Source organism: Hippichthys cyanospilos, chromosome 1, assembly GCF_059441005.1.
Source record: "Hippichthys cyanospilos isolate Australia breed blue-spotted pipefish chromosome 1, RoL_Hcya_1.0, whole genome shotgun sequence".
Lineage (NCBI taxonomy): Eukaryota > Metazoa > Chordata > Actinopteri > Syngnathiformes > Syngnathidae > Hippichthys > Hippichthys cyanospilos.
In genome coordinates this window covers 19,600,115-19,623,033 of record NC_142369.1, presented here as the reverse complement: position 1 = coordinate 19,623,033, position 22,919 = coordinate 19,600,115, and the positions used below count along the sequence as shown (strand labels likewise).

Here is a 22,919-nt window from a genome sequence, read left to right as displayed (position 1 = left end):
TCATATGAATCTAACTGTGCTCAGCGTAATGATTGCGGATACGACTGACCTTTCTTTTTGGTTGACATTTTAGTTTTTTGTTTACATAAGTAAACGAGTGAACACAAGGGTGGAAACGGAATATGACAGCAACTACAGTACTGGTGAACCGGTCCTCGCGCTCGTGGTTTGCCAATACGACTCTAGACTACAAGTCCCAAAATGCACTACGGCGACATGGTCGCTATCATGACGCATCTTCAACATAGCTTCGTCTGGTGAAGCTTTCAATTTGCTAACCTTGAGGAGAGGCTGGCTCCTTGTCGTTGAGCGTTGGAGAAATAGCAATATTTAGATGCTTTTCGAGTGCCAAAATGTGGCGTGGGTGTTGTAATGCGTCCCGTGTTACGGTTAGCTGTAAAGAAGAGCTTCCAGAGCCTAGCGCGCTAACATTAGCTAAGTGAGTGGACCGAATCGGTACCAGTTCGAACCTCTTCCGTAGACAGCTGTACTCGACCCTGATTACAAGGTTGCTCCAGGTAAGGAGGCATTGATTGACAGTGGACATCGCATTGGCGGGACATACTGGGAAAGTGCTACCCAAGGTGAGTACTAGTTGCACATTTGTTGATAACGAGCTCACGATTATCGGCGACGGTGACAAGCTAAACTTGACATCCGAGTTGACACTATTCGGGTCTAGTCCGTAAACGGCTTCTGAAGCCAAGTTGTTAAAAAACGAAACGGATGTGAATCCAACATTATTGCTGTCTTGTGTTGCAATTAGCTCGCCCTTGTTTCTAATGTGCTGCCAACTTGTCACGTGAGTTGCCACAGCACAGGACGCAAGAATGACATTGATCATTTTCACTCTGTGGTCACGATCCTTTTTTGCCATATGACTTGCGTTTGCAAATAAAAATAAATGATCAAAAATAGACTGAGGTATAGCGTGATTATCAGCCGGACCGATTTGTGTCAATATGTGGGCTTTTGACTACAACTATCAGCATTGGATAAAAAAAATAAATAAATAAAAAACTAATGGCAATTAAATATCACTTTAAAATTGTGCTAACATCGGGAAATTCTGTACTTTAATTTTTAAGTAACCACTGAGATTCTAGTGCTAATCTTGGGCACACACATTTGTGTGTGCCCACACACACACACACACACACACACACACACACATACAAGATGTTGATTGTTAGGTTGGTGTACCCAAAGCAGTGCTTCTCAAATAGTGGGGCAGGCACCCCTGGGGAGGCGCAGATGATCCCAGGTTTAAAGGATTTGTTTTTGCTATGTGTAATTATGATAAAATAAGGATTGGCATTTTTTTTTCAGGTACTTTGATGCGCTTGAGTTTTTTTTTCTGCCTTTAGCCTGTATAAATACTGTAAAAAGTAGTTGACAGTTGTTGAAAGTTGTTTTATACTACATATATTTTCTTTCTTTATATTATATTATTTTTTTCCTTTTGTCAATGTTAAAAAGGGTACACCTTTAGGTATACTTTTCGATTTTGATCGGTAATAATCTTTTTTTATGGTCGTATGGGAAGTGGTGGTGGTGGGTTTTCTTTTTTTTTTGGGGGGGGGGGTGTCTTTCCTTGGGTGTCTTTCCTCGGGGTGGCTTTGAAAAATATAATTGAGAACAACTGGCCGAAAAACAGAGATTGCCAAAATTATAATATACAGTATGTATTCAATTCGAAAGTGATCACACCTAAAGACAGTTTAGTATGCCCAATTTGTCTGCCATACATGTCTTTGGCGTGTGGGAGGAAGCCAGAGTACCAGGAGAGAACCCACACAGGCTCGGGGAGAGCATGCAAACTCCGCACAGGAAGGCTGGAGTGAGCTAGATTTGAACTCGGGTCCCTCTAACTGTGAGGCGGATGTGCTAACCCATAGGTGTCAAACTGCAGTCCTTGAAGGGCTGGCATGCTGTATGTTTTCCTGGGTTCACACCTGATTCAAATAATTAGCTTATTAGCAAGCTCTGCAGGAGCGTGAAAATGATCCTAATCGTTCGAATCACGTGTGTTTGAGAGAGGGTTTGAAAACCTGGAGTTTGTGCTAACCATTCTCCTACTGAGCTGCTCTAAACAACATTAAATGCAGACTAAAACATGCCTTATTTGTCAACATGGCATCAAAGTGGTTCTATTAGCTGGAACCCTTTTTTTGGGGGTGGGGGCTATCCCTATCATCCTGACTTGCAGGGAAGAATTGACACATTTGTGAGTCAATAAGCAAAAACTTCACTGTATGGCACCATCAGTTTTATTTTTAAAGTATCGTCTAGAATTAATATATGATATTGAAACGTTGTAACTTTATTTTTCTCCCTCCATTATGATGTATCAGTCCCATTCATTATTTCTTTAGAAACACGTGACACTTAATGTCCCTGCTTTCATTTTTAGATCCACAATTTTTTTTAAACCACCTCTTTTGTATTTTTAAAATAAATGTTACATAATATTCATTACACTCATCCTAATAACTTAAATTCCATTTATAGAAGCCTTTCTTGAACTTCAGCATTCATATAAGTGGACGAGAACAGTCTACAAAATCTTTTGGTGGAACTGCGATTAAAAGAAACAAAAGGGAAAGTGCACATTATTTTGGCGGTGTGTACTGGAATCTAGACTTTGAGTTTTCCTTTTTTTTTTACTTGGTCAAGGTAGAAACAAAACCCCTCCTGTTGCACAGTTTAAACATCTTTTGATCCTGGTGGTCACTCACATTAGGACCATTTTGTCCATAGCAAAACAGAGCCTTGTTGCTTGAAATATAAAAATAAAAACTTTCTTTTTCGTGAGGAATGAAGATATAAAGCTTTTTCTTAATTGACGCTAACCACATCAAAATGCAGCTCATGTTCATTTGCTTTGTACAACGTAATAATTGTAGCTTTATTTGGTCTTATGGAGCATGCATTCCTTTGCCAACTGTCAGATTTGAACCTTCAAGTTCACCTCACATTTTACCACCTAGAACAGGGGTGTTCAAACTCGGTCCTCACCTGGATAATCTGCAGGATGCCGGCCCTTGAGGACCGGGTTTGGACATCTCTGACCTAAAAAGATTAACAAAACCAAAATCTCTTCAGTGTGTCTTGTATTTTCATACCATTTTTACCATACAACCATAATTTAAAATCTTGTACTTTTTATTTTTCCACTGCGTGGTGCACTGATGACAGTGATATGATTACAAATGCATTCTTTTTTTGTGTCATCACACACATCATCGGTCCCTCCTTTCCTCTTTCCCTTAGTGCCTGGCCACTTCACATTTTACGAAGATGAAGCTAAGGACTGTTTGGAAAAAGTAGGAGGAAGGCACGTTTACCAGGGTCATGAATCTTCATCAGGTCCTCACAGGGGCAGTTAACCCCGGGGACAATTGTTTCTCTGTAGGGAGCGTCAACAATGTACCATTCACGGTAAGTTACAGCAATTTTCATCTTATTTCACTCTAAGACACTATGATATGAAAAGTGAGCGTTTCGAGCATTACTGTGGCATTTTTGGTTCAGTGTAGTTTGTATGTTGTTGAGTAAAGATACTGCTTGAGTGACTAAGTCTATCCCTCATCTTCTGATTGGAAGCACAAAGTGAATGTCAAAACTGATATTATCTCTTTGACCACATCCTCACTTCTTCTTCTCATTGTCTTGCTTATACGAACTACTTGTCAGAAGTTTGGAAACATCATCTAATTCTGTATTTTTTTATAATGTGAATATTTACTGACTTGTAGATTATTACCCAAATCATTGATATCAAAACAATAAATAATACATTGATGTAGTTATTTTGTAACCCCCCCCCCCCCCCCCCCCCCCCCAAGAAAAATCTTAATCAAAACAAAATATAAGTTGGATTCTTCAAAGTAGGCACCTTTTGCCCCAAATCGGCTTTTCACATCTTGTTATTTTTTTTCAAGAGTTAATTGCTTGAATTTCTTTACCTCCTGACGTGTTTTTGACCATGTGAATTTGTTTCTTAAACTTTGCATGCTTCTATATGTCTTCATAGGCCTATGCTTCTGGCTGTGACGTGGTCATTTTGGGTAGTGACTTTGAACGTGTGCAGATCATCCCAGGGACCAAACACGGAAATATCCAGGTGGGATGTGTCGACTGCTCACTGCAGGGAGGACAGGTAGGGTCAATATCCCAGTAATGACATTTTTATTGTTTACATTGGTTGATTGTTTCTGGCTCATGTTTTCAAGAGACACAACTGAATATGCTAAGTAACATAGAGAACATACTCACATTTTATTAGCCTTTTTCATAATAATGGTATTAGTTCCATCACATAAATGCTCGTGACTATCATAATGTCATATGCTGTTGTTGTTTGAGGAAAAAAAAGAAGAAAAAAATAAATAACAGTTCCTTTGTATCCAAGCAGCTAAGATTTACAGAGAACCCACTGTTACCAAAATTCATAAGGAGTCAGTATTACACAGGGCAAAATTTAAGATAAGGGCTGCTGAATATCATGTTATTATTATCATTATTTTATTAACTTTATTATTATATAATCAGATATTGTTCATATGTTTCCCTCTCTCTCAAAAATGTAATCACAGCTTGTGAATTCTGAACTAACTGTTATTCACTATTGAAAGTATAAAATCACTCTAAAACTATTTGTAATATATACCGGTAGAATTAGCTCGGCTGTCTGTAACTCGGACCTGCTCAGCCAAACTTGCCATTGATCACTCTCTTAATCATTTGCTATTTTGACTACTGAACCACTTCAAGATTTATGATTGAGCTCCTCAACATTTTTTCCATTGGATTGTGAATAAAAACGGCTTTTAAACACCTAAGGGTAATCACTCAGAATAATCAACGGCAACATCTAACGGTTGGGCTTTTGTTGTCAAATTAGGGTGGGAAATCGGCATGCGTATACCCTGCATAACATTTTAAATCTCAAAACATTGATGGCATGGGGTTCGCGTAAATGTATTTTTTTTGTGTTACAGTATATTCCCCATAATTCTTGTGACCATTAAAAGTCATTCATAATGTTTGTTAAATTAAGTGATTTATTTCATTGGAATTGTAAGGTTTGCATTCATTATTGCCACTCCACACAAGCACCTGGAATGTGTAAATGTAGCAAGCAAATCTCATTCAATAACTTAATAATGGTATTGGTTATCAGGAAAGTGGTGGAGTGAATGAGTTTTACTTATACGATACACAATTTTATTGTTACCTTAAATGTACTTTTGGAGTTATTGTTTGTTTCCATTAGTCATTTTTTCTTCATTCTCAGGCGTTTGAAATAAAGACTTCCTTCATTTAACATTTGCTTAGTCTTTTATCGGTCACCTCGTGATCTTAAATCCAATTCCTTTGGCTCTGAACTTACCTCACATGGTGCCGGCATGACCTGTGGTGCTTATATTGGTGTCTTTGCCCCTCTTACTTAATGGCTCAATAATTTTACATGCATAAACAACCTCATTTGGTATTTCAAATAAGTTCAGTGCCAGGTATTTTTTTCATTTGGAATAAAAAAAAAGAATACTGAAACTACTGCAATTGAACTTTTGTTTTTAAACCCCGGTTATGAAATCATAATAAAAGATCACTTTGCAAATGTGCTTGTGTCCATTCATGTGCATCTCGTTGTAGGCTATGTATTTAAGACTCACTTGACATTATTGTGCATGGTAATTACACTGTGTGTGTGTGTGTGTGTGTGTGTGTGTGTGTGTGTGTTAGCATGACCAGGGACTCGTGTGTGTTAGCATGACCAGGGACCCAAGATTGTTCTTTGTATTAATTGCTATAGATAATGCTGCCAATTAGGTCTGGTGATGATTGTAAGCTGTGAAAAACACATGCAGTCCTGATTGAATCATTAAGATAGATAGATAGGTTTATTTAATAGTCCCCATAGGATAATTCATTTTTGCTGAGAGGGGGGACATAGTTTACACATCAGGTAACATATTTAAAGGGAAAAAAAAAAAAAAAACAACAATTGACAACAAAAGGCCCCATAAGACAAAGACAGTACAGTAGGGACAAGTAAACGACGCCTGCTGTTCAGGGCGGCAATAGCTGCAGGTAGTGTAAGTTAAGGAGAAGTTTGCTTTGTAGACATTGCACGGCTGACTCAATATGGTTTTTTATAGGCTTGTGGCATTTTTAACTTGTTAGGTTTATTTTCAGGATAATGTCTTATGTTTATTCTGTGTCTGCTATATTTTCAGAACTACGAAAATAAGTATTCTATATATCACAGTTTTGTTTGGAGTATGTTGCCATGAAAGATATATGTGTTGCATATTTATGGTCTCATAGTATTCTACCCATGGTCCCAAAATGGTATGAATATTTAATTTAAAAAAATGGTTTTGCAACATTAAAAAAAACAACAACCAAAAAAACAGAACACTTTATGCTTTTTTTCCATATATACTTAGATATATAAAAAAGATAATACCTCATTAATATACACATGAGTGCTTTCTCCAAACTTTTGTGTCACCTTTTACAACTCATATTACTAAGAACTACAGTAGCTATTTTCTGGGTGAAAATGTGCACATTATTTTCCATGGAAGTTATGTAAGTTATCCATCCAACTATGTGCTTATAATACCTTGACTATTCATTTCATAATATATTTATTGTGTAAATAGCACATGCAGTCCATTGTTTGATGTCCCTAAAATGTTATCTGTCATTTTTGCCTGCTGGCAGATCGCAGCTTCCTATGGAAGCATCGTATGCATTTTTGAGCCAGTTCAGCATCCTGACCATAAAGACACGTCTCTGACAGTGAGTAAGCTCCATTATATCTTAAGTTCATCTAATGTAGTATGTTTCTTATTCTATTATTAAGCTTACTGAAACAAGCAAAAAATATATATATTTCTTCAACCATCATCCTGTTGTGACACCCATGCAGAAGTGTTGTTAAACACCATGGAAGGAAGTCTAATAATTGTTTTGCGCAGTACCTCTTTCATTGTAGGGTCTTCCTGATATTACAACTGTTGCTGTGGAAGTGTGACCTGATCACGTGTGTGTCACATTTTACATGCTAATTTTAGCCTTCTATTTGCACACAGAAGTTGAACTGCCAATGGCAAAAGACTGGCCAATTTGTTTTGCAGTCTATGGTGCGTAACCTGGCATGGCACCCCAAAGGTACTTGTGAGGCATACACACAAAATGACATGGTTTACATTAAAATATTAATTACATCACTTTTTTTTATTCTGAGGGTATATTTCTGTTTTATCTGTACAGGGTGCATGCTTTTAACAGGCTCAAGTTGCATGCAGTTATGGTCTCATTTTGATGGAGGAAATGATATTGAAGGAAGAAAGCAGGCAGAAATAAGAGACTGTCATTGTGCTTGGAGGTGTATCTGGCAAAACAAGTAAGTCATTGATGATAGTTAATGTCTGTTTTTTTCATATTTTTTAATTTTCCATAATAAACAATGATTAATTACTTTGGTTCTATGACACTATTTCATCAATATAAATGAGTAAATTACTCTGCATCATTCACTAATACATACACTGCCATTTCAGTTAGGTTTTACCAGAGGTGGGTATCTTACAATTTTTGGTCAAGTCACAATTTTGAAGCACTGAATTCAAATCCAGCTCGGCCTCTCTGTGTGGCGTTTGCAAGTTCTCCCCAAGGCTGCATGGGGACTCCGGCTTCCTCCCAAGTTCCATGCATGGAACTTGGAAGTAACGTCCCAAAAACACGCATGGCAGTTGTTTTGGACACTCTTAATTGTCTTTAGGTGTGTTTGGTTGCGTGAATGGTTGTTCTTCTCTGTGTGCCTTGCCCTTTGCCTAGTGCTTGAATTTACCTGGGATCGGTACAAACACAGAAATCACAGTAAAAGCACAGAAAAAAAGAACACCACTTTAAAAGGTACAGAAATTATTTACAACTCCAAAATATTATTTACACTGACAATGCTGAACACTACTTATACTCTTATACTAATTAAAATCTGGTAAATACTTCACTGATACTGCGCCAAACTCCAGCGTCTCTGCTTTCAGAATCATTTGGAATGGCGTTGCTAGCGCAGATGAATTATTTTGATAATTATTGTCGTGCCATTAATACTATAACTTTTTTATTTTACAGGACAGCCTCTCCAGTCAGTTTGATGAAGTTTTCGCCTGATGGAGAATTCTTTGCAACTGCTGGGCAGGTAAGTGAGACTTCCTCTGATTTTGATATGTGAAAATGTTTTTTTAAATATTTTTTAAATTGATCTTTTTGATTATTTTTCCAGGATGACTGCCTAGTAAAGGTGTGGTACAGCACAAGTAAGTGGAAATCTGGAGGTTTTAGACTTTTCACACCCCCAGAATCCTGTGTCGACTCCCACGGAGAGATCACCTTTTCTTTTGTGTACCTGGCCCATCCACGTTCTGTTATCGGCTTTTCCTGGAGGAAGACCAGCAAGTACATGCCACGGTATGCAAACTACAGCGACAGCATTTTGACATTCGCTTTTTTATACTGTTCTTCATATAATTGAAAACTCCAGTGTTTAACACTAACTTGTATGGATTTTGCAATCTAGCTGTGACTCAAATCAAAAGTTTCAACTACCTTGTTTTACTGGACTTACTGTGTGTTTTTCTTTTTTTTAGTCTGACATGCAAACCCAGGTTGCGTTTGTAGCTCAAGTCACATATATCATCATAGGAAACCAATGGCCTGCCTTCAAATTAATATTCCCAGGGAGCTTGCCAGGGGTGCATTTTAGATTGTGTGATTGTACTTTCTGAAAGGTGTGTGTGACAACAAAATAAAACCCATTAACAGCATTGCTCGGTTGAATTAGCACCAGAAACATAGATCTGTATTTCTATAACAATCGTTGTATACAGTATTTACTGTTAACGGGTGTATGGGATATTGTGTATGGGAGGACAATATGTTAATAGTCATGCATTTCTTCTTCAGCCACATCTTATAATAACCGATTTCAACCAAAGGAATTGAAGTACTTAAATTCAGCATAGCAGATGTGCAGGACAGCTACAAATTCTCTGAAATTCCACAGGCAAATAGCAATAATGAAGAGACTGCTCGGAGGGAAGGCATAGCCAAGTACCTAATGAGGGTGAGGCAGATCCTGAATAGTCAGCCAAATGGCAAGAATAAGATCCAGGCCATTAACATCTATGCCTTTTTAGATGCCTTGCCAGTAATCAAATATCCTGCTGTCATAATTCCCTTGCCGCTGAAAAAGATGCAAGTAAGGTGTGTCAAGATGATGGCCGCCACAAACAAACCTGCTTCATGAATGCCTTCAAAAGCAGAAGCAATGTGAAGGGGCCAGATGGGCTGTCAGGGAGAGACAAGTCCCTGCATGGAATGTACCACCATGACCTTAAAGGAGTGGGTGACTTTGAGAAAAAATACTAGTGGCTGGAAAAGGCTTGGCTTAAAGACAGCATAAAGACCCTAATCATGGGAGCACAAGAACAGACACGATCCCAGGTGTAGAATGTACAAAGAAACCTCAAGGATGTTACAGCAGGGTATAAGATGCTAGCATACAAGGCATATATGGAATGGCATAACCAGGTAGCAGGTTACCCTCAAGCTGGATGGATGGCACTAGTAGATACCAGGACATCTGACATCTCTGTGCAGAATATTACAATACTAAAACTATTAACAGCTACGATCCTTCTCAAAACCTTTGGTTCGTTTTTGTTTGTTTGTTTTTTGATTTTTTTTGTAGTTTGCATATTGAGCAGCATTTCAACCCCCTGATAAGTAAAATGCATCCTCCTAGCAGAGTAATCGTTGCGTTTTGTGGATTTGCCTTTTAAAAGCTGAAATACTCTGCCCTGGGCAGCATTCCAGGATGTGACGTTGAATAATTAATTTAATTAACTCGACATAATTTGCACATGAGACAATAGAATGCCACTGAAGAAAACTACCAATTGATTTGACTTACTTCTACCTCTGGGAACTGACGCAATTGTGGGCCCAAACTTTGGCCAAAATGGAGATTTTATATTGGCGTTTGCCAGCTATGTTGGGCCCTGGGCAAACAGCCAGTGACCCTTGACAACAGTAACCTAGGGCTCACTAAGCTGTTTAGAGATGCAGATACAGCTGGAGCAAACCAAACACAACAAGCACATGATGCGGGTTTTCTGGTTAAGCTTGATTATGTTCAGCCCTGAGCATTTTAAGAATATTGCTCCACTGGTCTGAAGTATAAGTAATTTTAGATCATTAATAACATATCTGCTTACATTGATAGTTTTTTTTTTTTAAGTCATCTTACAAACGAGAAGCATCTACTATTTCTCTGTGGTGTGTTACGCATATGAAAGATGACGTACTCAATCCATAAATGGTGCCCTGTCCTACTCTCACATTCTAGTGGAGCCTTCAACCTCTGAATAATGTTTCATGCTTCGTTGTACTTCTTTCTGTATTATTCAAAACATTGAACTTTACATTTACAAAATTCTTACGAGGCATTACTGCTTGACATTATAGCCACATAACTCATTGTAAGAGGAATTGATAAGTGGCGTCATAACTAAGCAAACAAACAATTCCTGGAATCGAATTTGGAACATTTCTCAAAAAGAACCATTCACATCTCTACTCACAACAACAAGACAAATTTAAGACAAACAAAATCCCCTCCAGTATAAAGTTATCGTGATTTAGAAGAAAGTGAATCAATTAGTGCCACTCTCAAAGTGTTGTTTCTAAGAGGTTTTCAAAAAATAGGAAAAACTATAATGAAATTAAATTAATGATTTACAAGTCTCCCAGCTTTTGTCAGCCAATACTCTTGAAGCTCAGATTATACAGTTCTCGTCCCACATTTCAAAAGCATACATGTTGGCTTTATTAAAGACTCTTAATTGCCTTTTGCTGTGTAGATGTGAGTGCATGTGTTGTTCATGTGTCCTGAGATGAGCTGGCAACCAGACCAGAGAGTACCCCATACTATCAGTTTGCTTGAACAGGCTCCCATGATCCTAATGAGGACAAGGGTGACTCAAAATGGATTAATGTTTATTGAACTCCCAAACTATATGACTGTATTGTGTCTTCCCTTAGAAGCACTTGACCTTGATGCCACTGACCTTCTTGAATGACTTGACCTTTCAGGGGTTCAGTGTGTAATGTCCTGCTCACCAGTTGTAAGGACAGTGTGTGCCGGCTCTGGGGCGAGACACTGTTGCCTGAGGACAGCCTTCCTTCTGGTCACCATGGGAACCAACACTGCGATTCTGAGAGATGGGCCAGGTCTTCCAGGATCAGCAATGGGAGAACAGAAGCAGGGACAGCACAGGAAGTAAGCACCTATAATAAGGTGTTCAGACTTACCATGATTTTACAAATAGTTGTCCCTAAATAATGATCAAATTTATTTTGTTAATTAGTCTACTCAAAAGTAGTTTTTTTCAACCAAAAAATGATGAGTACACGAACAAATATGATATTCTAGATTTCAATAGTCTTTTTTTAAAATTAAAAACATGAATGTTTAATAAGGCTCCTAATCACGAGTCGCTCTCACATGTGAACATTGCATTAGATAAGAAGAAAAGTAAGTGTGAAACTGTGCACAGTCCTCTCCTTTGCTTTGAGCAGTGTACAGGTCTTTTTTTTTTCTCAGAAAATATTTCCTCCAACTTTAATGTCTTTTTTAAAATGTATTTCCTGTTTTAGTGAAACAACTCTTATTTAGATGCTTCTTTGATTTGCTAAATGGTTTGTTTTTACTTTTGATTATCTCCAAAAGTTTAATAGGTGTCAGTCTTGACAGACGAGATGAACCTGTGTTGTACCACACCCGCCATTAATTACTTATTCACAGTTCAGCGCATCTTACTGCTTTATAAATATTGGGACTCATTCTAATTCATTTGTTATCTTTCAGCCTCCTTTTTATTGGGATATACCACAACCCCCGCTCACTGGCTGCCTGTCCCACAACCAAAGTCAACACCACAACCACAAGAAAAGCAGCAGCAACCTTCCCCATGCAAATGCACTCTGTCACTTTCACATAGCCGCCAGCATCAACCCTGCCACAGGTTGGACTGATCACGTCCATGTCACAAATTGAATCTGGCCGCTATATTGTTGGTCCATGTAACTAATGTTCCCACTTTGTGCCTTTCTGCCTTATAAGAATACATTAGTGTGGTCATAAAAAAGTATGTATATTTACATCAGAGTGCAGTCTCAATCCATTGGGCTGTGGACTGTGAGTTGTGCCTTCGACTAATTGTTTTTCACAGGCAAATTCACTCAGAATTTGCCTGCCAATAACTTTTTATGACCATAAAGTGATGCTTGTATTATGCTTTGGTAGCCTTCAAATGACACCTAACACCTTTCTGAAAGTCAGATTTTTTTTCTGAATGACATATTCTGTTTTTCTTTATTGTTTTTTCCTTTATAACTGCATTATTGTGTACTCCAAATGCAGACATTCCACTACTTCCCTCCATATCGTCTCTGAATGCTGGGGAGGATGAGGAGCCCGGAGGTCTTTTCACTGTCCACTGGCTCAACAACAAAGAGCTTCACTTTACATTAGCAATGGAAGTCTTCCTGCAACAGTTTCGTGGCAGCTTGGAGCAGCAAAACGATTGCTCTCAAGAAGGTACACGCAAATTACTAACCTCCATTTAAAGCATTTGAAAGCTGATCATACTCAGTTTCTCATTTTTGGTCGGCTAATCTTTTTGCATTTGGCCTTCATCCATCTTTGAGATCCCAAAAATGAGGATACCTCTGAAGATGAAGTGACAAGAAGACCAAGTGAGCCTCAAGGACCTGAAGTCACAGAACTCCCCCTGGCAGCAATGGAGCACCAAGTGGGCGTACTTTTGGACGAGTGGAACAAAGGGGCCGACATGCTGTTCAGCATCCATCCCATGGATGGCTCCCTATTGGTCTGGAATGTGGACTGGATAGATGAATACCATCCCAGAATGTTTAGACAAGCACAGGTATTTGTCAGATTACATTAGCATTTCAATTATCACGTCAGTATGGCAAACTGAAACATTCAACCACCTTTTAATTTATTGCTTATCTCTTCTATAGTCCTTCACAATGAATACTCTACTCAATCAAGACGTTAAATAAGCTAACATCGAAAATGGCACAGCACTTCTTTTAATCAACAAATTCAGATGATTGAATATCTAATTCTCCTTGATGTTTTTGGAATAGATGTCATGTGTGAGTGTCTTGAATTTATAGCTGGTAGTCAACAAAGCTGTCATTCATATTTGCAGCTTTTATTGTTAGATATTATTGTGGAGCATACTAATAATCATTTTTATTTAGCCGTAAACAGAATAAAATAAAGAAAGCCCATTTGTTCACATTGCCATTCATCATTTTTTTTATTTTGTGTTCAAGCATTTCTAAACGAACATTTATAAATATGTCAACCCTAAATTCCTCTCGTTGCCAGCTGAGGTGCAAGTTTCATTTTGTAATATGTTGTACGTGTCTTTCTCCCAGGTGTCGTTTGTCTCCCGTATCCCTGTGGCATTTCCTGCAGGGGATGCAATCTCCCTCAGTCATAGTGTGGTCATGTATGCTTGCAACAAGAACGTGGATTTGGCCATCCAACACGGCAGACAACGACCATCTGGTAACACAATGCCCCAAACCAAGTCTGCGCTTATCAGTTATGGCCGTCAAGGGAAAGTCGCACCATGCAGCAGTCTTAGATTGAGCATTTTTACGCCCAGCGTGTTAATGATATCCAAGCATGACGATGGCTCCCTCAACCAGTGGGGTGTGAGTTTTGCAGAGGATTCTGCATTCTCCACGGTGCTCAGTGTGTCTCACAAGTCAAGGTATTGCGGGCACCGTTTCCACCTTAACGACTTGGCCTGCCACTCTGTACTGCCTCTGCTCCTCACCACCTCACACCACAATGCACTGAGGTCCCCTGAGGTGGACAACATCCTAGCCCCACCAGAGGTCTTCTCTGGTTCCCACAGCTCACGGCCCAGCCGGTTGTCTCTTGGTGGTGTTTCGCAGGATCCAAATGCAATATACAGTGAGCTCATTTTGTGGCGGGTTGACCCCGTGGGGCCGCTGTCCCTGTCCGGGGGAGTTTCTGAGTTGGCCCGGATCAATTCTCTTCACGCTTCAGCTTTTGCTAATGTAGCCTGGCTGCCCACACTCATCCCCAGCAGCTGTTTGGGTATGGAATTTTTAATTTTTTACCAGAATTAGCTCAGGATTAGCTTCATTACTTTTACCACACTTTTTCCACTGCACAGTACCTAATTAGCTCCACTAATTTGTTCTTTTTATTTTGTTAATTATTAAGGACGGAAATACTACAACTCCTCATTTCAGTTATTTTACTAAAAGTAACTGAATGGAGGTTTTAAGAATATACTATCTTGTAAATATATAAAATATGGCCTCAGGAAACTGAATAAAATCCACAAAATACTTGATTTAACAGGCCAAGATTTTACATACCCAATCTGATCTGAATTACATCATTTCCCTTTCAATTGAAGATGTAAATGGCAGCTGTGAAAAATGGCATTTCTGAGAAAGTAATATAATCTCTCTGCTGCCAGGTGCATATTGTAACTCTCCCAGCGCCTGCTTTGTCGCAAGTGACGGCCACTCACTCAGGCTTTATCAGGCCGTTATTGAAGCCAAGAAACTCCTCAGTGAGCTCTCCAATCCTGAGATATCAGTAAGTTTGCCACCAGCCCACTCCATCATAATATAATAATCCGCAGGATGTCATGAATGCCGCTAATGCAAATTGAAGTACACAAATCTGATGCATGTTTCTCATTGGACCTTACCACAGAAACAATTAGATACTTTATTTTTGGCATTGGGAATTGTTGCTACTTCATTCGTGTCTTTTAATTTTACCTTCAGAAATATGTTGGTGAGGTTTTCAACATTGTCAGTCAGCAGTCGACAGCAAAACCAGGGTGTATCATTGAGCTGGATGCCGTGACTGACTTCGTAAGTACTGGTACACATTGTTACATATTGTGGAGGAGATATTTTGTGACTGATATTTCATGTGTTTGCACTAAGGCCTTTGTACAAACGTTTTGATTTGCCATTTTTTCTTTTTTTTTTTTCATGAAGCAACATTAATTCTCTGAAAGGTCAGACATGAAGAAAAAATGTTCCCTGTTAAATGTTAACAAATAATGTGCCAATTCGTATCTGCTGCACAGCGGATTAAGCCTGGTGTGTATTTTTTAGCAGCTTTTGTAATCTATAGCAGGGAAAGAAGACACAGCTCCTGCATGTATTTGAAGAGGATCTAATACTGGGCAGCGAAAGACCAGAGAGCTGGCCGGAAATGACAGATTCATCTCATTCTGGTATAGATAACATTTAATATATCGCAAGGATGTTTGTTTGTTTTTTAAAATAACTGGTCTCTACCTCTTGATGCCATGTATTAATATTCTCTTGTACTTACTGCAGGCCATGATAAGCCCACTTTTGCCTCGAGCTTTTTTCTTGTGGTTGTTGAATTAACTCCAAATGGCCAGTCCCTCTTACAAATGTGGCATCTTCATCTGGCGGCTAAACCCATCTCCATTGGTATGAACTGTGCACTGAATTTGTTTTAATAAAATGAGCTAATGCTTCCATCTTTTCTTTGGAAAGAAATCACATGTTTAACTTGTGATCAAGAAAGACTATACTTTGGTCTAAAAAATATGGAAATCACATTGTGTCATTTATATTTACACTCCATATTTGCCAATAGAGACCTATAGTAATTAGAAAAAAAATGAAGTAGAATCATTTAATATTGGTCAGGTTTGAATTTATGTACAGCATGTTCCAAAGAATTTGAAGCAAGAATTGAAACAAGCCATTTTTTGGCTCAACAGATTTTCTAGTTAATTCAAATACATAAGAACTAAATTTAATATGAAAATTAGTTTTAATGTTAGTTCTTCGACTTATTTCCTTATTTCTTACTGTTAGATTGACACTGTGGTAAGGAAAATGCATGCTATGTGTTAGATTACTCTGGTACAACAAGCATGTGCAGCGTTACACTTTTGAGTCAAATTAGTAAAAATACACCAAGGAAACTTTTGAGTCAAATTAGTAAAAATACACCAAAGAAACGTAGAGCAGATATATGCATGTTATGACAAATTCAAAGCGGAAGGCAAAAAGTGTGCGTCGTGCTACAGGTGATGCACATATTTAACATTTGTGAAGCGTTGTGAAATTGGTTATAAAATCGATATCCGCTTGAACTTGTTGTTGGTATTCTGCTCAGTTACGCAAGCATTGTTAAGTCAATGGATTTCACAATTTTTGGAACATCCTGTTTTTCAGTAAATGCTCTTTAATAGATTAAAGCAAGTGTATTATATGCTGGTGAAAGAGTTGATCATAAAGTTAAACTTTTGCTGTTTTTCCAGACGAAACGTTTTCACCACAAGAATCCCCTACAGTTGCTTCCTCCAGCTGCTCTCAGTTTAACTTTGATACCTTCAGTTCGCCGATAATTCAGAAGGGTAAACCTTGCACATCCAATCTGCAGAGCGCATGTCGCCTCAGCCTCACCACCCAGCGGCTCTACAGCCAAGAATTGCCTCTGCCAGATGGGGTGGAGGCCATAAGTGTTACACCTTCAGCAGGTGAGCGGATGCACACTTGGAATATGTAAAATTCAGTGTGCCTTCACACAGTAGAGCGCACACTTGCAGTTCACTAATCAGAAATTCATGTACAATATTTGTATTTTTTAACCTTTATTTGCTGAAAAATGTGATTATTGAGGGGTTTTTAATGCACTTATTGAAATTGTCCTAAATGCCACAAGATAGTACCCAAACTCTTTATCAATAAGTAAATAGTACATTAATTAGTCCAAGGAAGTATGTACATGCTCACTTGTGTTTGCACGTGTGTTTGCATTCGTGCGTTTGTGTTATTTTTTATCAAGTAATCTGCAAGCATTTATAGTTCTCTTTGTCGCTTGAACTTCCTCTTTTGACTCTGCCACCAGGTCATCTCAGTGCATCTTGTTCCTTGCCTGATGGCCGTGTGCCATACCTTCTCGCGACTTCCTGTTCAGATGGAAAGGTGCGCTTCTGGAGGTGTAATGTCACAGCATCTGAGACTTGCAATAATGTTAAGCTGGTCTATCGATGGGAGGAGTGGCCTCTCCTGGTGGAAGAGCAGCTTCCCAATTGCAGTGCAGTGAGTGTGCCAGGCCGTCCTGTTCAAGTCAGCTGCTGTCACACTGGACGAATGGCAGTTGCCTACAGGCAGACAACACCAGACACACCTTTGAATTTGACACCTCAGATAAATTCTCACACGCTTCCGACTTTTCCTCCCGCCTTGGCGTCTTCACCTTATTTATACCGCAACAACATCAGCCATCACGTCACTCCAACTGTGACTGTGCAGCACAGCCCAAATGTGTCTTCAGGCCCTTCCCTAGCAATTGCCAGAGAGCAGCTGGTCTACATCGGCATCTTCCAGTGTGAATCCACAGGTGGTTCACAATGGATTCTAGAGCAGACCATAGTCTTGGATAAAACAGATCCCAGCAACGCCACATCTCTATGTGGCAACAGCGACTTGTCTTTGCCTAAAGAGCCCTGCTTTGGTTCTAGCCATAAAAATTTAGTTCACTTAGACTGGGTCTCCCAAGAAGATGGGTCACATGTTCTCACTGTTGGCATTGGAACAAAGATTTATATGTTTGGGCGTTTGTCTGGAAAGCCTCCTGAACTTTGCCTGACTTCTGATGGCAACCGAGACGAAAGCTTTTCACGCCTCGTTCTGCTTCGAACTGTCAACCTCGTCTCTTCTGTTGAAGGCTCACCACCCATCCCAGTTTCCCTCTCCTGGGTACGTGATGGCATCTTGGTCATAGGTATGGACTGTGAGATGCATGTCTACTCCCAGTGGCAACCCCCACTCCCACCCAAACCCAATGCCGCATTGGCCCAGGACACGGACATCTGCAGCAGTGTGTCCTCCATTGTCTCAGCTGTGAGACAAAGCCAAGAAGATGACCTCAATCTTGGGCCTCCCACATCCTTGCTGGCCCCTCCTAAAAAAGCACTCACAAGGTCAATGATGAGCCTGGCTCAGAAACTAAGTGGAAAGAGAACAGCCTATGACCTTCCCTTGGAGATGGAGGATTCTGGACTTTTTGAAGCAGCTCATCAGCTCTTCCCTACACTGCCCCAGTACCACCCAGTACAATTACTGGAGCTCATGGATCTAGGAAAAGTAAGTAGTGGTATATTGTATCATGTCAACATGCTGGTTGTTCATCTTTTGTGTTTTCTCTTTGAAATCTTCTTTCTCTAATTTGGCAAACATATTCAATTTATTTATTTATTTATTTATTTTAATCCGAGGTTTAATGAAGGTTGGAGTTTTTGGAGTTTTTCTTTGCCCTTCTGGGAACTTAGCTCAAAGGATGTTCTTTTTGACTTTTGACTTTGTTGAGGCTAAAACTATGCATTTCAAGTTTTCATGTGTTTGTTGAGTGCTAAATGACTTAGTACAGACCTATTAATCACCCGCATGACATTGTACTACATGAAAAAAAAAAAAACTGAGCCTAAAAAAATGGCGATCGAGGAAAAAAAACGCAATCTCGTTTACATTGAAGGCTGCTGCTCACGCTGGGAGGTAACAAGGATCTAGTCTAGTGGTAGACCGTTGTCACGACCTTGCTTCAGGGAGAAAATTCAAAATAAAAACATTCCAAGGACGTTCGTTTCATATATTACTTGATATTCCAAATTTTATTTTGAAGCATTGTCTGGCTCTCTCACCATGTTTGGCTGTTCGACAAAAATACGGTGGCTTGACAGGCAGCAGATTCTTTGCAAGTCTTATTGCTCTTCTGGGCCAACAAGCTAAAAAAAAAAAAACATAGTTACTGCCCGGTAAATGTGTCTATCCTGCCTGGGTCATTTTATTCTTTTCTGCCTGAAAGGAGAAACAATAAGTATTGCAAGCCTATGTAAGCTAAGCGAGTCAGACGCTCCTCTCTCACTGCAGTTGGACAAATCTGTACACCTAAGTTACAGAGCTCATATGTGTATTTTCATTCATGGGCTTTATTAAACTGTAATATCACTAAACAATTTTTGGTGAAAGAGGAGATATTAGTATATTTTGGTGTATTTGCATCATTGGTTATTTTTACACCCACTCCACCTCTGACTTAGTATATAGACGTACATGTACTAACGATGGATAACAACGGTTATTTGTAAATCCGTTTAAATTATTCTGCCTGCCACTGTACATCACAGTCATAGATCAACACACAATTATACTTTATTTTCGTCAAATAAAAAATACGAAACCAATAAAGTGAAGCTAGATCATTTCCTATGGCCCACCTGATGATCTCTTGCTAATGTGTTTTGGCACTGTGGTTTGGAATCACTGTAGTAGGGCAGCATGGTTTATTTATATTTTAGTTTTGAGTTGACGTCAAGAAAACTAAAGTTTTTGGCTGTCACTCAAGGTTCACCGTGCCAAAGCCATCCTCTCTCACCTGGTGAAATGCATCGCTGGGGAAATCGTGGCTCTTAAAGACAACACCGCTAATCCAGAGAAACGCATACGCTCTCGAACCATCAGTGCAGGAGGGAGCACCGCCAGGGAAAGAAAGATGTTTGGCAGAGATGAGAATTCCACACCGGATTATACAGAGATCAGCTCTATTCCTCCTCTTCCTCTCTATGCCCTTCTTGCTGCTGATGAGGACACGCCCACAAAGCCTGGTCAGTATTTACTGATTCCTTGAAAATAACAGTGTCCGATCACTTGTAAGCTATTTGCAGAACAGGCCTGCAGGCTGCTCTTGTGATCCTTCGGGAGTTACCTGGTGCCCGCGGGCGCCTAGTTGGTGATCCCTGCTATAATGCAATTGATCTGTTTTCTCAGGTTGGCTGTAGGGGATTTTGGCAGGAGGTGAACATCTCCCATGATTGAGTTTCCATTTTGTTTTCTCATAGAAAAAGTAGGCAGTGTGAGTGGCGATAGCGGGCATGGATCCAGTCACACGGATGCTTATGACGAGTTATTTCACACACCCAGCATCGCCGACTTGGACCCTTTGGATCAGGATGAGCAAACTGAAGCTGGGAACAAGGTTGGCTTCTGCTAAAGAAAATTCATAAAAATGAACATGTTCAATTTTGATTTGACACATGTCTGCCATGTCTGTAGGTAATTGACTTTTCCCAGTACAGCCTCACATACTTTGGGCCCGAGCATGCCCAGGTTCTGTCCAGTCATCTCCTGCACTCCAGTTTACCTGGTTTAACCCGTATGGAGCAAATGTCACTCATGGCACTGGCCGACACAATTGCAACCACCAGCACAGACCTGAAAGACTGCCAGGACCAGAGCAAAGGTACTGCAGTGGATTGGGAGAACAAGATGGATCCAATCAATACTCTTGACTTAGTTAAGTAATCTATTTCCCAACATCCTGCGGCCATGTTTTGAAATGTCTTATTGATTATTTTTGATGCAGGTGGCGAGACACTGGATGACTGTGGCCTTAAGTTTTTGCTTGCTGTCAGACTACACACCTTCCTCACGACCTCTCTGCCGCCAGCCCACCGAGCCCAGCTGCTCCGGCAAGGTAAAGTGGCGGAGTGGCCTTTTATTAACTTTGATGATGCCACTGAGTCAAGCTACACACACGCACGTTTTGTAATTAGTTCCGCTGATTTTTCTTTTCTATTTCTTATTCCAATTACTGTGTAGAGATTGAGGTGCATAAAGTCTGAAAAATAAAGTTACTGTAGCTCTGTCGTGAACCTTGAACATAAAGTCGCTATGAGCGATGGTGTGTAGACACTTCATTTGTCACACTTAACTGCCACAGCAAAGCTAGCCTTAAACAGAGCACTAGGCTCTTTTGCTGTGAAGTAAAAAAAAAAAATATATATATATATATATATATATATATATATATATATACACAGTGGTACCTCGGTACTCGACCATAATCCGTTCTGAGGTGGTGGTCGAGCACCGATTTGTTCGAACACCGAAAACAATTTTCCCATAAGAAATAATGGAAAGTATGTGTGCACAAGTAAATGTGCACAAGCAGTACATGATAAAGATAAAGATAAATAAAGCATTATAAACCATTTTGTATAATTTACTTACGTTTTGGGGAGTGGTTGATGGCATACAGGAATGGATGTGGAGAGGACGGGAGGGAGGGTTACTCCTTCCATGATGACGCTAGCTAACTGCGACGCGAGGTCGGACACTCGTACACCACGTTCATATTTTGCTATAATTTCCTTCTTCAGTTCAATAGTGGTCCTCATTGTTTTCCTCTTTGCCTTCCCCTTATCACTGTCTTTCTTTGGACCCATTATTAAGGGCTAGAGCAACACGAAAAAGTTTAAATCCGGGAAGAAATACTCGAACAAACGTCTTACTCCGCTGGCGGTCTGAGTTGAACTGGCGCTTACCCGCTGGCCGAGAAGGGCCGAGGAGCGCGTTCGGGTCGGGTCAGCTCGGCTAGTCGAAAACCGAAAATCTGTTCGAGGTCCGATGCATTATCTACTTGACTTTTTTGGTCGAGCACCGATTTGGTCGAGTATAGAGGCGGTCGAGTACCGAGGTACCACTGTGTGTGTGTATGTGTATATATATATATATATATATATATATATATATATATATATATATATATATATATATATATATATATATATACACAGTCGGCCCCCGGCTTACGAGCACCCTGATTTACGAACAATTCGCCTTACGAGCGTGGATCAGGGAGATTTTTGTCCTCCGCTTACGAACAAACCTCTCGCCTTACGAGCAATTCGACATGCCGGCCATTGAGTATGTAGAAATGTTCTCGTTTAATTGCGTCAATAAAATCAACAGTAGCGACATCATCAATCATCAGTAGATACTTGTGGCAGTAACGTGAACGCTATTGGTCTTACAACGTCACACTGACTGTCTCACTCACGGTGTCTAAATATATTACCATTTAAGTGTAGTGTTTGTACAGCTAAAGGGAAAAACAGCTGACATGAAATTAAATGTGCCGATTGCAGGACAAAGAATTGTCATTGGTTTAAATGTGTGTGTTTTTTTAAATTAATTGTCAATACATTCCAACCGTTTAAAAAAAAAAGTGCGAATAATTATCAGTCAGTCACGGAGATGCGAATATGCTATTGGTCGATTAAGGTCACCCGGTCTCACTCACGGAGATGCTATTGGCCGGCGTCACACGTCAATCACAGAAATGCCGATATGCTATTGGCCGAACGCCTTTATCTAGCTTGATGGGACAGGATGGAAGGAAGGAGAGAAAATTAGTGAAAAACGGAATGTTGTGAAGACTTTGCAAACTTTATCTGTTAGACATAGCTTCTAAAATTACTAGCAGCGGTAAAGAAAGAAATAAGAGGATGATGTTTTAGTATCTGCGTGATTTGCACCCTGACTGAAAGAGTTACTGTAACACTGTAAGACCAATAGCATATCTATCGCCGCATTAACTTTGAGCGTTGGACTCTGCCCCCCTCTGCTTACACCCAGCACAAGTCTCGTCGTTTCAAAGGTAAAAGCTATTTATCCATTGTATTTATTATATAATGCGAGTGTACAGCAGATTATGTCATTCAATTTTAATATATGTATACAGTGTGTCATTTTTACCTAAGGCTTCGGCGCGCGTTGCACGCATTCACGAATTAACATGGGTTTTGATTGCCCGCTATACGAGCAATTCGAGATACGAGCGTAGCCGCTGAACGGATTAAGTTCGTAACCCGGGGGCCCACTGTATATATATACAGTCGTCCCCCGGT

The 22,919-nt window shown here is 39.7% G+C and overlaps 1 protein-coding gene across 1 annotated transcript in view; it reads left to right on the top strand.

Moving 5' to 3' along the window:
• The first annotated feature begins 238 nt into the window (after positions 1 to 238).
• dmxl1 (Dmx like 1) overlaps positions 239 to 22,919 on the top strand; it is a 47,423-nt gene continuing 24,742 nt past the window's right edge. Inside the window, exons 1-23 of the mRNA XM_088414408.1 lie at positions 239 to 584; positions 3,274 to 3,441; positions 4,037 to 4,162; positions 6,739 to 6,816; positions 7,110 to 7,188; positions 7,291 to 7,423; positions 8,158 to 8,224; positions 8,309 to 8,493; positions 11,179 to 11,365; positions 11,954 to 12,110; positions 12,509 to 12,685; positions 12,796 to 13,034; positions 13,558 to 14,251; positions 14,643 to 14,764; positions 14,959 to 15,048; positions 15,317 to 15,419; positions 15,526 to 15,645; positions 16,488 to 16,706; positions 17,078 to 18,318; positions 19,577 to 19,835; positions 20,070 to 20,206; positions 20,284 to 20,470; positions 20,594 to 20,704. Coding sequence (XP_088270534.1) covers positions 3,355 to 3,441; positions 4,037 to 4,162; positions 6,739 to 6,816; positions 7,110 to 7,188; positions 7,291 to 7,423; positions 8,158 to 8,224; positions 8,309 to 8,493; positions 11,179 to 11,365; positions 11,954 to 12,110; positions 12,509 to 12,685; positions 12,796 to 13,034; positions 13,558 to 14,251; positions 14,643 to 14,764; positions 14,959 to 15,048; positions 15,317 to 15,419; positions 15,526 to 15,645; positions 16,488 to 16,706; positions 17,078 to 18,318; positions 19,577 to 19,835; positions 20,070 to 20,206; positions 20,284 to 20,470; positions 20,594 to 20,704 — 4,798 coding nt within the window. The 5' untranslated portion in view covers positions 239 to 584; positions 3,274 to 3,354. The remainder of the gene's footprint in view (positions 585 to 3,273; positions 3,442 to 4,036; positions 4,163 to 6,738; positions 6,817 to 7,109; positions 7,189 to 7,290; positions 7,424 to 8,157; positions 8,225 to 8,308; positions 8,494 to 11,178; positions 11,366 to 11,953; positions 12,111 to 12,508; positions 12,686 to 12,795; positions 13,035 to 13,557; positions 14,252 to 14,642; positions 14,765 to 14,958; positions 15,049 to 15,316; positions 15,420 to 15,525; positions 15,646 to 16,487; positions 16,707 to 17,077; positions 18,319 to 19,576; positions 19,836 to 20,069; positions 20,207 to 20,283; positions 20,471 to 20,593; positions 20,705 to 22,919) is intronic.